This window comes from Corythoichthys intestinalis, chromosome 5 (genome assembly GCF_030265065.1).
Source record: "Corythoichthys intestinalis isolate RoL2023-P3 chromosome 5, ASM3026506v1, whole genome shotgun sequence".
NCBI classification, from domain to species: domain Eukaryota; kingdom Metazoa; phylum Chordata; class Actinopteri; order Syngnathiformes; family Syngnathidae; genus Corythoichthys; species Corythoichthys intestinalis.
Window position 1 is genome coordinate 46,790,613 of NC_080399.1, and position 14,195 is coordinate 46,804,807.

The 14,195-nt window shown below is 39.3% G+C and overlaps 1 protein-coding gene across 2 annotated transcripts in view; it reads right to left on the minus strand.

Annotated features, from left to right (window-relative positions):
* Positions 1-1,064: 1,064 nt before the first annotated feature.
* The window catches only part of ldlrad3 (low density lipoprotein receptor class A domain containing 3), a 96,408-nt gene continuing 83,277 nt past the window's right edge, over positions 1,065-14,195 (minus strand). Inside the window, exons 5-6 of one of the 2 annotated variants that reach the window (XM_057836547.1) lie at positions 11,990-12,278; positions 1,065-3,069 (exon numbers count right to left, since the gene is read on the minus strand). In XM_057836547.1, coding sequence (XP_057692530.1) covers positions 2,910-3,069; positions 11,990-12,278 — 449 coding nt within the window. In that variant the 3' untranslated portion in view covers positions 1,065-2,909. Of the gene's footprint in view, positions 3,070-11,989; positions 12,384-14,195 lie in introns of both variants that reach the window. The other variant, XM_057836546.1, reaches the window with a different exon arrangement.

The window sequence follows — 14,195 nt, forward strand, 5'->3', positions numbered from 1 at the left end:
AGTGGGAAATGAGGAAAGACCACTGTTTACTGAGTCTAAAAATGATTATAGCGGAGAAGCCAAATCAGTTAAGACGCCACGTTTTTCAGCGAAAATGTGCCGAATATTGCCAATTGTCACAATCGTCCCGCTTTGTCAGTGTTATATCAGTAAACCAGTGAGCACTGTGGTGAATCAGCGAAAATAAAAACTTTCCTTCTGTCCAGAGACCTTTTTCCCCCCTTCTATTCAGTTTTGTTTTTTTTCGGTCAAATTTTTTGGCATGTTGTCCTGAAGAGTAAATGTTTCTAATCAATTTGAATTTGTTATTATTTACTGATTTTATTACATTTTATTTTTCAGTATCAAATGGTCAAAAATGTACCTTGAGTGTATTTTTACAGTTTGGATGTGACTTTTTTTTTTTTTTTTTTAACTTCAGGCAAATTGATGCGCATTGTCTTTTCTGTTACAAGCAACACAATGTTAAAAAAGTTATACTTTATTATAAGTTGATCTATGTTACTTTTTTTCTTTAATAGAAAAAAAAAGGACACGATGTTAGGCTGAGGCGTACTTATAATAGTAATATAGACGAATGATACTATTTACAGTGGCGGCAGAGAGTTGGGGGGGGCGCGAAACATTTACGTCTTCCTTGGGGGGGCGTAACAGAAAATAATTGAGAAGCACTGAGTTAAAGTTAAGTTGTAATATCACAAACATTGACTATGAAACAGGGGTCTTTATGACTGTAAAGTAAATATATGTATTACAGAGTGAGTGAGAGAGAGAGAGAGAGAGAGAGAGAGAGAGAGAGAGAGAGAGAGAGAGAGAGAGAGAGAGAGAGAGAGAGAGAGAGAGAGAGAGAGAGAGAGAGAGAGAGAGAGAGAGAGAGAGAGAGAGAGAGAGAGAGAGAGAGAGAGAGAGAGAGAGAGAGAGAGAGAGAGAAAAACGGGAAAGGCTTCCAGTTGCAGCAGAGTGCCATCTTTCAAATTGTTAGTTTAAGAGCACATACAGATTTGTGTCGCATGCTTGTCTCTTCGGTGTGGAAAGATCTTCAAATTCATTATTTTGTCAGTGTTTTTTATTTATTTATTTATTTTCGTTTTTTTATTTTTTTTATGAAAACTTGTTTGGGATTACAAACAAAATACTTTTTATTTACAAAAGAACACAACAGATGTTTACATGTTAAAAAAAATATACACTATATCCTTCACCTAATCACATCATTGAAACATACTACCTCTTCTGACAAATTAACAATACTAATGATTTACATTATAACAACGTAAATTAATATTGTACTGAATGTTTTTTTTTGTACCAAAGCTCCCCCCTCAGTTCTGAAATATAAATTACATTAATAGCAAATATTTGCTGACAAGCAAATCAAAGTAAAAACGTTTATGAGACATGGATGCTTCTAACAATGTGTAATTTCAGTCAGAATTGCTTATTGTTTTGATAATATCAACATCAGTGATCATTTCACATGGAAACAATTTGCATAGGCACTTTGCACAATGTCTGTAATATCATGAAAGTGATAACATGAGATAGATTCAGGCTGGTTTGCCATTATGCCACTGAAACCACCACCATTCTTTTTCACAAACCACACGGTCCCTCTAAAATGATTTCAGCTGCAGTCAATATATAACTATTGTTGTTGTAATATACAACTTGACAATCTTGAACAAACTTGTAGGCCGGTAATGTAATGTGTAGCTTTTCAGGTGCATAGGGCATCACGTAAAATCCTTGTCCAGTAAGTGCGATTTTTACGATATACACCACAAATGATTTTGTTAGTGTTGAGGAAGTACTGTACTTTGCTAAGTGCATGCTGAGAAAGAGACTACTTCTTCTACTTATTTCAATTAATTGGTCCAACTCATGTATTATCTGTAATAAAAAGTAATTAGTAGATACTGTTAAAAACAAAACAAAAAAACCCTCAAACATCTATTACTGCTTTTAAATACCCCCGCAAAAAATATGAATTCATCCAAGATAATGCAGTTGAAACATCTTCATAGTCATTTTAGTACCCTTGATTAACTTTCAGTTAGTTGACATGTAATATTATTCTTTTGCACGCTATTAAAACCACAAACCTATGAGTTAGCTGTTTCTGAATCGTAAAAGCACATCTCCAAAGCTTAATGTTGATATTTTTTTAATTATTAAATTAATTATTAAGTTAATTAAATTATAGCGTGTAAAACAAATAACGCAAGAATAAAAACACCTACAAATTTACTGAGGAGTTCAATGTTTCAGAATGTTTTTTTCCTTCTAATGAAGTCTCAATGTTGAAAACATTCACACAAAAACCCTACTTACTTGTAATACTACTTGTTCTAATATGCCTCTAGTCCTATTAGTGAGATAAAATACCACTAACTGGACCAAGATATGGACTGCATTAAGCATTTATCGATGTTTTTACTAGAGCACTGATTTGTCTTCCAATAGAAGACCAGCCTTAATTCGAGTATCAACAATACTGAATAAATGCTAAAACATCATTCCATCATGATGCAACCAAACATGTGGACACAACCAAAGCTAGATTTAACAGGTTGATTGCCATTTTTGGATGTACACGGTCCATATGTATCCCCTGAAATAGGACATAATTACTGTTACACATGATGAAATAACCATCATCTAGACTTCTAACACACTGTTACGAGCTCACTTGAGATAATCTTCTAAGGCTGTGGTCACTGGTTAAAAAAATATAGCTATACATGTGGAATTATTCCATCTGAAATAAACAAATTACTAATTGAAATGAAGGCTCTGCATAATGAGTCCACTAGGGGGAGCCAAGATACAAATTTTAAGGATGAAGAGAATACTCAACGGAGTTATTCAGTCTTATGTGTTGTGCCTCTGCAGGTCTGTGCTGTGCAGTGTTAAAAATGTCTAGAATTTGAACTGGGTTGAGTGTTTGAGGACATAGTTCTAAGGGTGGGCGATGCAGAAGGGCTCTCGTAATGAGGCAAATTGCCCTCCGAAGTTTCTTCTCCATCCGGAGGGTAAGGAGGAGGCGGGAGATCGAACCATGGAGGCCGACTGGAAAACAAAAATACATGATGAGCATAAGCACAAGTAACAAAATGCTCTTTGTGAGTTCAGATGTTCAGTGACAGTGTCAAATAAACATCTTCAATAAATTCATAAATGAGAACTATAATCATTGTTGTCCCAGATGACTTGAAAAAGTAAATAACAGATTACTGATTTTGCCTTATAAAAGTAATCTATCTTTTTTCCCTTTGCTGCCTCAACATTAGAATGACAACATAAACATGTCATCACATGTAATTGACTTTCCGATAATTTAATTTAAAGAGGGAGATCAGAATTTTTCACACAAAGCTTGATCTTCGAGTTAGCAGGGATTGGTAGTAATGCATCCTGGGGTAATTAGTCGATGGAGTCGATTTCAACCACAATTGATTCGTGCTAGCTTATCCATTAAGGAGCCCTGAAACTAACAAATAACAGACAAACTGCATGGAATTTGTCGAAATCAACTCCACCGATTAATTAAACTCCCGCTAAATCAAAGATTAAGCCTAATGTAAAAAATTCTGAACTTCAGGTTAGGGGTTAGGGTTAACAACATCTCACTGCCAATGTAAAACAATGCAAATTGACTGCACAATAATCACATAAAATGAATTGTGCAATAAACAGTGCAAAAAACTAGTGATGGCCAAATGAAGCCTCATGAAGCAATGAAGCTTTGCAGCCAATTGGTTTGCACATGTAGCAAAGCTTCATGGTGATTCATTTACCCTATGGGGCCATCAAGTGGTCTAGAAACCCAAGAGGTCAACATTGCTAAGAATTCAATGGCTATTTGCTTATGACAAAGATATGAATGTGCTTGTGTTAGTAATCTAATATGTGAACAAAATACAACAAGTGCTAAGGGTAATTTGTTATTGTTTTATTTAGAAATAATAGCTTTCCCACAGTGGCTGGCCTTAAAAGGTTTCTTTTTTTTGGACAATATTTCACCAGCTTTAGAAAATATTTTTTCACAAAGCACAGATGACGCTGGGGTGCAGAGAAATTTGAGTGGCAGTTTATATACATTTGGGTAGGTATTCTTTTGTGCCTCCCAGTACACTCACATATATATTAAAGTAGTTCTTCTCCCTTACCTTATTGAAAGCAATCAAATCAAAATGTTCCCATACAGGGGAGGATCGCTTTTTTCGCGCAGGTTCCATCGCAAGCAAAGGACAAGGCTTGAAAAAAGATTGCACTGGTTGCACTGTTGCGCACAGATGTAACAAGTACAGGAGCCCGAAATGCACAAAATGTGAGATAATAGGCCATTGCGTTTTGCAACCAATTTATACCGTAGTCTGTCTTGTTTTTGCAATGCGCGCCAAACGTCGGATCACTTCCGAAGCGCTCACGAGATTCAGCCGCTGCAGCCGGCACAACACCGGCCGCCAGAGAGGCTTCCCACGTCATCATTTCCGGGTTTTGCCGAAACGACGCGTGCCTCGCTACAAGCTTCGTGGAAATGCCCCTCCCATTACTCGACACAAGCTTCGGAACCTCGGCCCATTTTGTCCCATCACTACAAAAAACAATGCGAATGCGCGCGCACAACCTGGAAGGATGCCGTACACACAATTTGGCCACAAAACATGGCGGCAACTAAGAACTTTACACTCAATCGGACTTACAACACATCCCGATGATGCTAAACGAACACTTCACCTCACGGCATAAATGTGCAACACCAGTATGATGTAAACAATGCTGCCAACGATGACTACTTGCTGTTGCAACGGCAAAGCTACGAAACGGCCGCCCGTGTAGCGGCTTCAACCTATCGCTGAAACCCTCCAGAATGGAGGAAAAATACTCATGTTCATTAATGGACGCACACAGATCAACATTCCCTCACACTCGCTTCGAATGTGCACTCTGGGTTCGTCACGGCCTTTCTCAGTCCCAAAACACATGTGTGACTCGAGATCAAAACAGGAAGTAACTGTGAGCGGTTACCATGGAAACGAACCCGTAGTGAGAAGATGGGAGCGTTTCTAACGTTTTCTATTCGAAATGCTCTCCGTACATGACAACAATAGTCTTCATTCTACATTTATTATGAGGCAATAACAAAATAGTAACGCACAGACAGTTAGGAAACTAACTTTAATCAGAGACTGGTTTGGAAAAATGAACGCGTTAGATTGGTTGTTACTAAAAGAAAGTAATCAAATCACAGTAACGCGTTACTGACAACACTGACTATAATGAGTAAAAATGTATTGTTTACCCCACAATAATTCTTAGCGCAATGTTTAGCAACGTAACACCAATTTTCCACTGCACTGTAACAAACTCAAGCTCTCAGCTCAGTTTGAGATGGTAGTGTAAACAATATACAGTATTACTGTTGGTCATAGAGGGGAGACAATTCAAAATTTTTGTTTTGATTCTCCGATCGATAAATCAGTCACCTATCATTAGCGGCCGATTTCCATGTGATACCCAAAAAAACTTATTTCCAAAGATGATGGATTAACGTTAGCAATTTCATGTTTTTAAAGACAAAGAAACAAGCATCTGAAACATATTTGAGGGCACAAAGGTCAACTTGCACACAAGTGAGAAGATTTGTCACGGACTAGTATACCAGTGCCCTGATTAATTTTACTTTAAACCCCAAACACAAACTTAAATTCAAGCGCGGCGGCTCTGATACAGTATTGTTTTCGTCAATGATGACCATAACGAAAATATTTCGCCAACGAACAATTTTTTCATGACGATGACCTGACAAGCTAAAAACATGTCTTGGGTGACTAAAACATAACGAGATGGATGCCAGTTTTTGTCTGACGAGACAAGATGAAAATTCGCCATAGTTTCGGTCATAAGTTCACGATGTGTGACATTTTCTTATCTTGTGTGTAGTTTGCACGCATCGTAACATTGTTTGTTCGTGTCACTTATGTTACATGCTGTGACACGCTTACTCACTGGCCGGTGAGTAAGAGTGTGTCCACTCCAGGCTACTTTTTTGAAACACATGTGCAGGTGCTACATGGTAAGTTTTGTTTTCTTATTGTGGCTATTTATGCAATGTTGCTTTAACCTTTAAAGGTCTGGGCTGAGTGATCATCACACACTAATTCGCGTTAACATTACCATTTAGCGTAATGAGTGTCGTCTTAGGCTACGTTTACACTAGGATGGATAATGGCTTTAAACATGTGATTAGTTGGACTATACGGCATGTCGCCTACACTAGTATGCCTATTATCCGGATTAGTTGTTAGACTGCCACCTATGCGCCGCCTAATATGGACTGTTGTCTCCGTACAACATTCGGTTACTCAGGAAGGGATGTCATGCCGTCGCTGTTTTTAGTGCGGAATGACAGCATCGTAAACAATGGCGGTGGACGATTACGACGTGGCATTCCTGCTCCTCTTTTCTTTTCCACACATTTTTCTTGAACCTTTAAATTACGTCTCAATAATATGCTTCATTTGAGTGCCCATTTGCGGATGAGGTGGAGATGAGATTGTGGATATTTTTACAGAGCTCGTCTCCCAAGTTGTCTTCGATCAGCCAGCTGCGGGGCTGGCCCCTCCCAAATCAATGTCGACCGAACATGAGTACTGTATATGAAAATGGAAAACTAAACCCCAAAAAGTGACCTGCGTAGTACCCCCCATTCAAAGAGGCGCGCGATCAGTTTTTTTTCCCAAGACAAATCTGCTTTTCAAAACTCGCCACTTCCACGATCACAACTTTTATGCACAAGCAGTCCTGGTTGCGGCTTCCAGGAAATATACGCAGTGCCACACCATATGCGTCTATTTGTTATTTTCCAAGTGGTGAGAGCGCAACTGAGCATCGATTGTAACATCCCAAGTATAGATGTCAGGCTTTCGTTGTTTTCAGTCACCTTTGGTGCCAGCTCGTAAAAGCCGAGCGTGCTCTCCCTTCACTCTCGCTCCTGCATGATGCGTTCAATTGCGATCACGAAAAAAACTGATCACAAAATAATGACAGTCTTTTTCGAAATTTTCAAATTTTGAAATTTGCCACGGGCGAGTAATGAGTTTCCGGTTCAGAGGTAAACCGCGCGCTGACGTAACACATGAGGCTTCTCCTTTCTACGCATGTGTAGTTTGCCCAAATGCAGGCGTACCTTGCAGAAGCGGGTGGGCCTTAAACACACCTTAAACGAAGTGTGGACAAAAATAGTTGGCAAAATACCCTGGAGAAAATGATCTGTCCTAGTGTAGACATAGCCTTAAAGTCTAGGAAAACTTTACATACAGTTCGTTGCGTCCAGGTGAGTTTAATTAATTGAAAATAATGTACTGTTTTCCTGCTGAGTATTTATTATCACCTCAAAGATGGTGATGTCCTTGTAGACTTTACAATTATTGTATGTGCTCGTCTGTCAATGTTTATTCGAAATTGTTGGAAAACTTATATTTATTTATTTATTCACGGACAATCGCTTTTCGAAGTTTACAGACAAAAACATTTTGTGTAATTGTCGACAAAAACTAGACGAAGACGAACACATTTTGAAATGACTAAAATATGATTAAGACTAGTAATAAGTATTTTTGTCCAAAAGACTAAGAAGAAATCAAAAGGGCTGCCAAAATCAACACTGCCCACATATTTAGTAAATACAGTACAAAGTTCACTAGACTGTATTTTGTCTGTCTTTTCATCCATCTGTCTATCCATCCATCTTCTCCCGCTTATCCGAGGGAAAGATTTTAACAACCACACAAGACCAGATGTCCAAAAAGGATGTTTCAGCTCCTGAAAATCATGTTCATTTCTATTCACTTAATACTTGGTTGACTCTCCGTTAGCATGAAATACTGCATAAACGCACCATGGAATAAAAGTGAACGTAATGTGGCACTGAGTGAGTGTAATGGAAGCTCAGTTTGCTTTGATAGCTGCCTTCAGGTCATCCACCTTTTAACAACAGCTCATAGATTTTCAATGGAGTTCAGGTCATTTGATTTTGCTGACCAATCAAGAAAGTAAAACCATGATCGTTAAACCAGCTTTTGGTCCATTTGCCAGTGTGGGCAGGTGCCAAGCTCTGCTTGAAAATGAAATGAGCTTCTCCACAGTTTGTGAGCTGAGGGAAAAATGCTCTTTCCTGGTAGATGGCTACATTGAATGTCAACTTTAGAAAACAGTGTACCAATACCAGCAGATGATGTGTCGTTTCATCTTCACTTATTTTGTCAGAATTCTTGGATAAAGCACTGTGAAAAAAATCACTTTAGCAAATACTTTAGCTATATTTACAGGCTGAAGTGACCCTTTTCAGTTTTTTTTCTTTTTTGCCTTTAGCCGGTCTGAATTAGTCATATAGCGCAGATACAGTGGGGCAAATAAGTATTTAGTCAACAACTAATTGTGCAAGTTCTCCCACTTGAAAATATTAGAGAGGTCTGTAATTGTCAACATGGGTAAACCTCAACCATGAGAGACAGAATGTGGAAAAAAAAAACAAAATCACATTGCTTGATTTTTAAAGAATTTATTTGCAAATCATGATGGAAAATAAGTATTTGGTCAACACCAAAAGTTCATCTCAATACTTTGTTATGTACCCTTCGTTGGCAATAACGGAGGCCAAACGTTTTCTGTAACTCTTCACAAGCTTTTCACACACTGTTGCTGGTATTTTGGCCCATTCCTCCATGCAGATCTCCTCTAGAGCAGTGATGTTTTGGGGCTGTCGTTGGGCAACATGGACTTTCAACTCCCTCCACAGATTTTCTATGGGGTTGAGATCTGGAGACTGGTTAGGCCACTCCAGGACCTTGAAATGCTTCTTACTAAGCCACTCCTTTGTTGCCCTGGCTGTGTGTTTGGGATCATTGTCATGCTGAAAGACCCAGCCACGTCTCATCTTCAATGCTCTTGCTGATGGAAGGAGATTTTCACTCAAAATCTCTCGATACATGGCCCCATTCATTCTTCCCTTTACACAGATCAGTCGTCCTGGTCCCTTTGCAGAAAAACAGCCCCAAAGCATGATGTTTCCACCCCCATGCTTCACAGTGGGTATGGTGTTCTTCGGATGAAATTCAGTATTCTTTCTCCTCCAAACACGAGAACTTGTGTTTCTATCAAAAAGCTCTATTTTGGTTTCATCTGACCATAACACATTTTCCCAGTCTTCTTCTGGATCATCCCAAATGCTCTCTAGCGAACCACAGACGGGCCTGGACGTATCCTTTCTTCAGCAGGGGGGCACGTCTGGCAGTGCAGGATTTGAGTCCCTGGCGGCGCATTGTGTCGCTGATAGTAACCTTTGTTACTGTGGTCCCAGCTCACTGTCATTCCCTAGGTCCCCCCGTGTGGTTCTGGGATTTTTGCTCACCGTTCTTGTTATCATTTTGACGCCACAGGGTGAGATCTTGCATGGAGCCCCAGATCGAGGGAGATTATCAGTGGTCTTGTATGTCTTCCATTTTCTAATAATTGCTGCCACAGTTGATTTCTTTACACGAAGCGTTTTACCTATTGCAGATTCAGTTTTCCCAGCCTGGGGCAGGTCTACAATTTTGTCTCTGTGTCCTTAGACAGCGCTTTGGTTTTGGCCATAGTGGAGTTTGGAGTGTGACTGACTGAGATTGTGGACAGGTGTCTTTTATACTGATAATGAGTTAAAACAGGTGCGATTAATACAGGTAATGACTTGAGTCTCGTTAGACCTCGTTAGAAGAAGTTAGACCTCTTCGACAGCCAGAAATCTTGCTTGTTTGTAGGTGACCAAATACTTATTTTCCACTCTAATTTGGAAATAAACTCTTTAAAAATAAAAAATGTGATTTTCTGTTTTTTCCCCCCACATTGTGTCTCTCATGGTTGAGGTTTACCCATGTTGACAATTACAGGCCTCTCTAATCTTTTCAAATAGGAGAACTTGCACAATTGATGGGTGACTAAATACTTATTTGCCCCACTGTATTTCCTAATCCGATCGGTGATGCTTTCCTGTATGGATTTAAATCCTGTATTGGCTAAATTTTTAGGAATGTGGCTGTGGTCTGAATGATCAAGTGCCTTAAAATAGGAATTCAGGCTGTTGATGACCTCCATTTTTATTGCTTAGCAACGGGTAAAACCGTGGTGGCTGGAAGGTGAAGTAGGAGGGAATCACATCTGTGCATGCAGGTTACTTTACTTAGCGCATCATTATGATGTGTGTATCATTACTGCTCATTAACGCATGCATGACACTTTTTGAGCCGCTATAGAAAACAGTATTCTTAACGGTCACGTAGCCTTTTTGAGGCTTACTCTCCTGGTAAAGTGTGTCAATGACTTTCTTCTGGGCACTTGTCAAGTCAGCAGTCTTACCCATAATTGTGTAGCCTACTGAGCCAGATTGACAGTTTGTTCTGCTTAAAGGTTCAGGAAACCTTTGCATGTGATCTCAGTTAATCAGCTAATCAAAGTTTGATACCATTTCCACTATTGAACATTTATACAATAGTATAGCAGGATAGTATAATATTCAACATTTCTAACACACTGAATCTTGGGTTTTCAAGATCCGTAAGCCAGGTTCAAACCCTTATGCTTCCCCTAGTTATTATATATCCTACATGTGTTATGCATGCCACAACCCAGTGCAATATGATTTTTCCAGGAAGAAAAACTGATTTTGAAGTAAGTAAATGAATTGGCCTTTATAGTGCCTCCAGACCACATAGACCACTTTGTCAATTCAAAGTCTTACAAATGTAATCCAAAATTGTTTTATGAAAAATGAGTTGCTTGCAGCTAAGCACATACAATACAGTAAATGCATGCCAAAATCATCTTTTAACTTTATTACAGTATGAAATGAGAAGTTTAAAACTAAATTATGATGACAATGATGATGAATGAGCGGTACCTTCATATGAATGACAATAATGTCTGGACGGACAAACTAAGGGATTAAACTTCTCCCACATTTTCTTTCTTTGAAGGTACAGTATATTGCATTTTGACATTACTTTCTTGATGGGCTTTAGGAAAATGGTGAACGGAAGCGGCTGTTGTTGATTCTTTATGAAGATGAGAAAGCTTTTATAGGTCTCCATGGTGGTGTTGATGGGATTGCAGAATTTTATAGACGTCTGTTCAGTACTCTCGTTCATACAAGAATGGCGGGCTACAGCAGCGCAATGTTTGCCCGATCTAACTCAAGTGCCATATCCTGCTAACCTACAGGTGCTTGGGCTGTTTGCTTGAAGCCTTTAAATTAGCATATTCGGTGCAAGTAAGAAGGAGCAATGTAAATATGGAGGGATAATGTACTCTATGCAGTGAAACAATAAAACAGTATGTGACCGTGTTGGGTGGTGTCATGTTTGAAACAAAGAAAGCACATACTACCCTATCATAGTGCTGTATTCTATGTTGATATTTTGCTTCATTTATCTTGATATATCACTAGACAATTACCAATTAACTCAATCCTCTCCTTTGATGGCGATAGGCATTGAATCCATGATGACTGGGAGTTTTGACAGATGTCAGATTATGTCACTTTTGAATGGATGTAAAAGATGCGGACTGGACACAAATCGAGTTAGCGACAAATTTGCCGAATGACACTTAATGACATCTGTCATAAGCGTTGATTAATGCTCATGTCAATGTCATTTCATAATTTTGACAGTCTTATGACGCCACTGTCAAAGTGTTATCGAAAAACGCAATTAGATGAATTATTGAATATTAGGGGTTCAATGAATGTATACCGAAGAACATGGCTTTCGGATTTATGTCATCTGAAGTCTCAAATGTTACAAAGATGGCCTCAGCTGACCAGTGACTAGAAATATAACCTTGTAGTACTGTCATCTGTTTTAGAAGTTAGATAATGGCAAAAAATGGTTAGTCATTAATGGGGAGTATAGTTGGAGCTGTAAAGTAACGAAAAAAAAAATCTTTTTACCTGACATCCATAACTGCCTGAGAGTATGATGGAGGCGTCTCTACTGGCTGTGTGGTAGGACATAGGGTGTCAGACAAGAATTGCAGAACCTCAGGAGATGAGCTATACTGGTTGGCTGCAGTGGGGGAGCCAGGGGAGTGAACCGGATCACCAGGATGCATGTGACCGCGATCCAAGATGACCAAGCGGGACAGGAGCAATGGTTGGTGGTGGTGAGAGGCTCCTCTTACACCAGTAGGAAGCAGAACACTCCTTTTCCTCTGATGATGAAGCACCAAGGCCAGCAAGGCTACAACCAACACAAAGATGACAGCACTTCCGATGACAGCATAGGTGATGCTAGGGTAATAACGCAGACGGTAGTCCAATGTCACAAAGTCCTGCCCAGGTGCTTCTGCAATGGAAATACATAAGATCATGTGAGGACGTATTAAAAGAAAGGATGTAGGCAGTAGGAAGTCAGGAAGTGAAATGGGGTCAGTTATCATAAAGGTGGTGAAGGAAGAAAGAACTCTTGAGGGGTTGATTTGGGAAAAGGATGCGGAACAGAGGGAGTAGACACTGGGGTGCTGTAGAGCCAAAGCACTTATCAGTCTTCATTTGAAAATGGACTCAAAGTGATCCTAAAGAGAAGCTATGAAAGCATGAAAGCATTTTATAACAGGTATAAAAGCAGTTCATGAAACCCAATGCTGCAGCTCTTGGGTGACTTGGGTTACAATTTTAAAACCGCATTCATTACTACAGGATAAAGGAAAGAGGCTATGTGATACAAGCAACCTCAAATAAAACATAATTCATGGTTTTGACACTAAATATAAGAGGAGGTAACAGAGGATCAAAGGTTAGGAGTACAAATTAATATCCAGAACAGGATTACCCTATAATAAACAAAATTCAGGAGAGTTCCCAGTGATATGAAAAGACAGCTAAATAATATAAAAGACACCAGCGCTAAAATGTCAAAAAGTACTACCTTTTATTATTCTATAGTTAGAATGGAGGGAATATCTCGTAAAGATAGTGTTAGCATCAGAATCAGGGTAAAGCACTGTAGATAGTATTTCAGTTTCTTACAGGCAGATAGTGTTGTTCAATTGCAGAAGGCAGGAAGAGAGGGACAAGGTTCCACTTAATAAGGCATTGCAGGCAAGCAGTTCTAATGAGAAGGGAGTATTTTATAAAGCTGTTTTATTTCAAATTATACAAGTGCCTCAGGCTCAGCCTATAAACAACAAACCTCTAGGTCCCTCATAAAAAGTTCAAAACGCACAATGAAATACGTTTTCTGGTCTTGTTCAAAAGTAATGCTTCGCTGGCTGAATACACTTTGTTTCAGTTCCAAGTATGACTTTGTGTGGTCTGTGTTGCCTAGCAACCTTGCAAACAGTTTGTGGATGCTGCCAAGAGAACTTGACTGGAAATGACCAGGACAAGATACCACCAGGTTGCTATAGTGAGACCAGGCCTCCACCTGGGGGGCTTGAAGCTAGGAGGGAAAAAACCTCTTTGTAGTGTTTTGAAGTATTCGGTGATTAACACTTCAGGGGTATCAGCTTTCAAATCCCTGGCAATTCATAGATTTAACGGACCTCTGGGAATACAAGCAGAGCTTCTAATCTGTATTGTGAAAGATGCTTGTTTTGACAATATGCATCATGAACAGGGGTACAACATATACCTGGCTTAATATAAGAAACCTTTCTATACATGACACAGAGTTAGAAGAGTGGATGAAGCTAGTCAGCAGCTGCAGATAAAAACAATCAAACAAAAACAAACCAACCAGAAGTTATATGTGTTTCTATTTTACCTTCAGGGAAATTAGTTGCAAAGGGGAAGCTACTAATGGAAAAGCTTTTCTAGCTTGTTTTCTTTTGCGATTCTTTCAGGGTCTTTGTTGCATGTTTTCTCTGTCGACCTGACCTTGAGGGTACTAGAAGGCTTTTGTAATGTACGTGCATGTGCACTCATACTGTTGAATTCCCAACAACGAGCAGTGAGGCATACAACCTATTCATGTACCAGTGTGTAGTCAGGGGGCCCGTGCCTTAATTAAATCTAATCTAATTCACATGCTACACCCGCTAGCTTCCTGAACTAGGCACCAGCCAATAAAATAAGACCCCCCACCACCCTAGTCATTTAAAATTGGTGAATGCTTCCTGCTACCAATTATTTGGGGATTGGACTCTTCGCGAAGAAC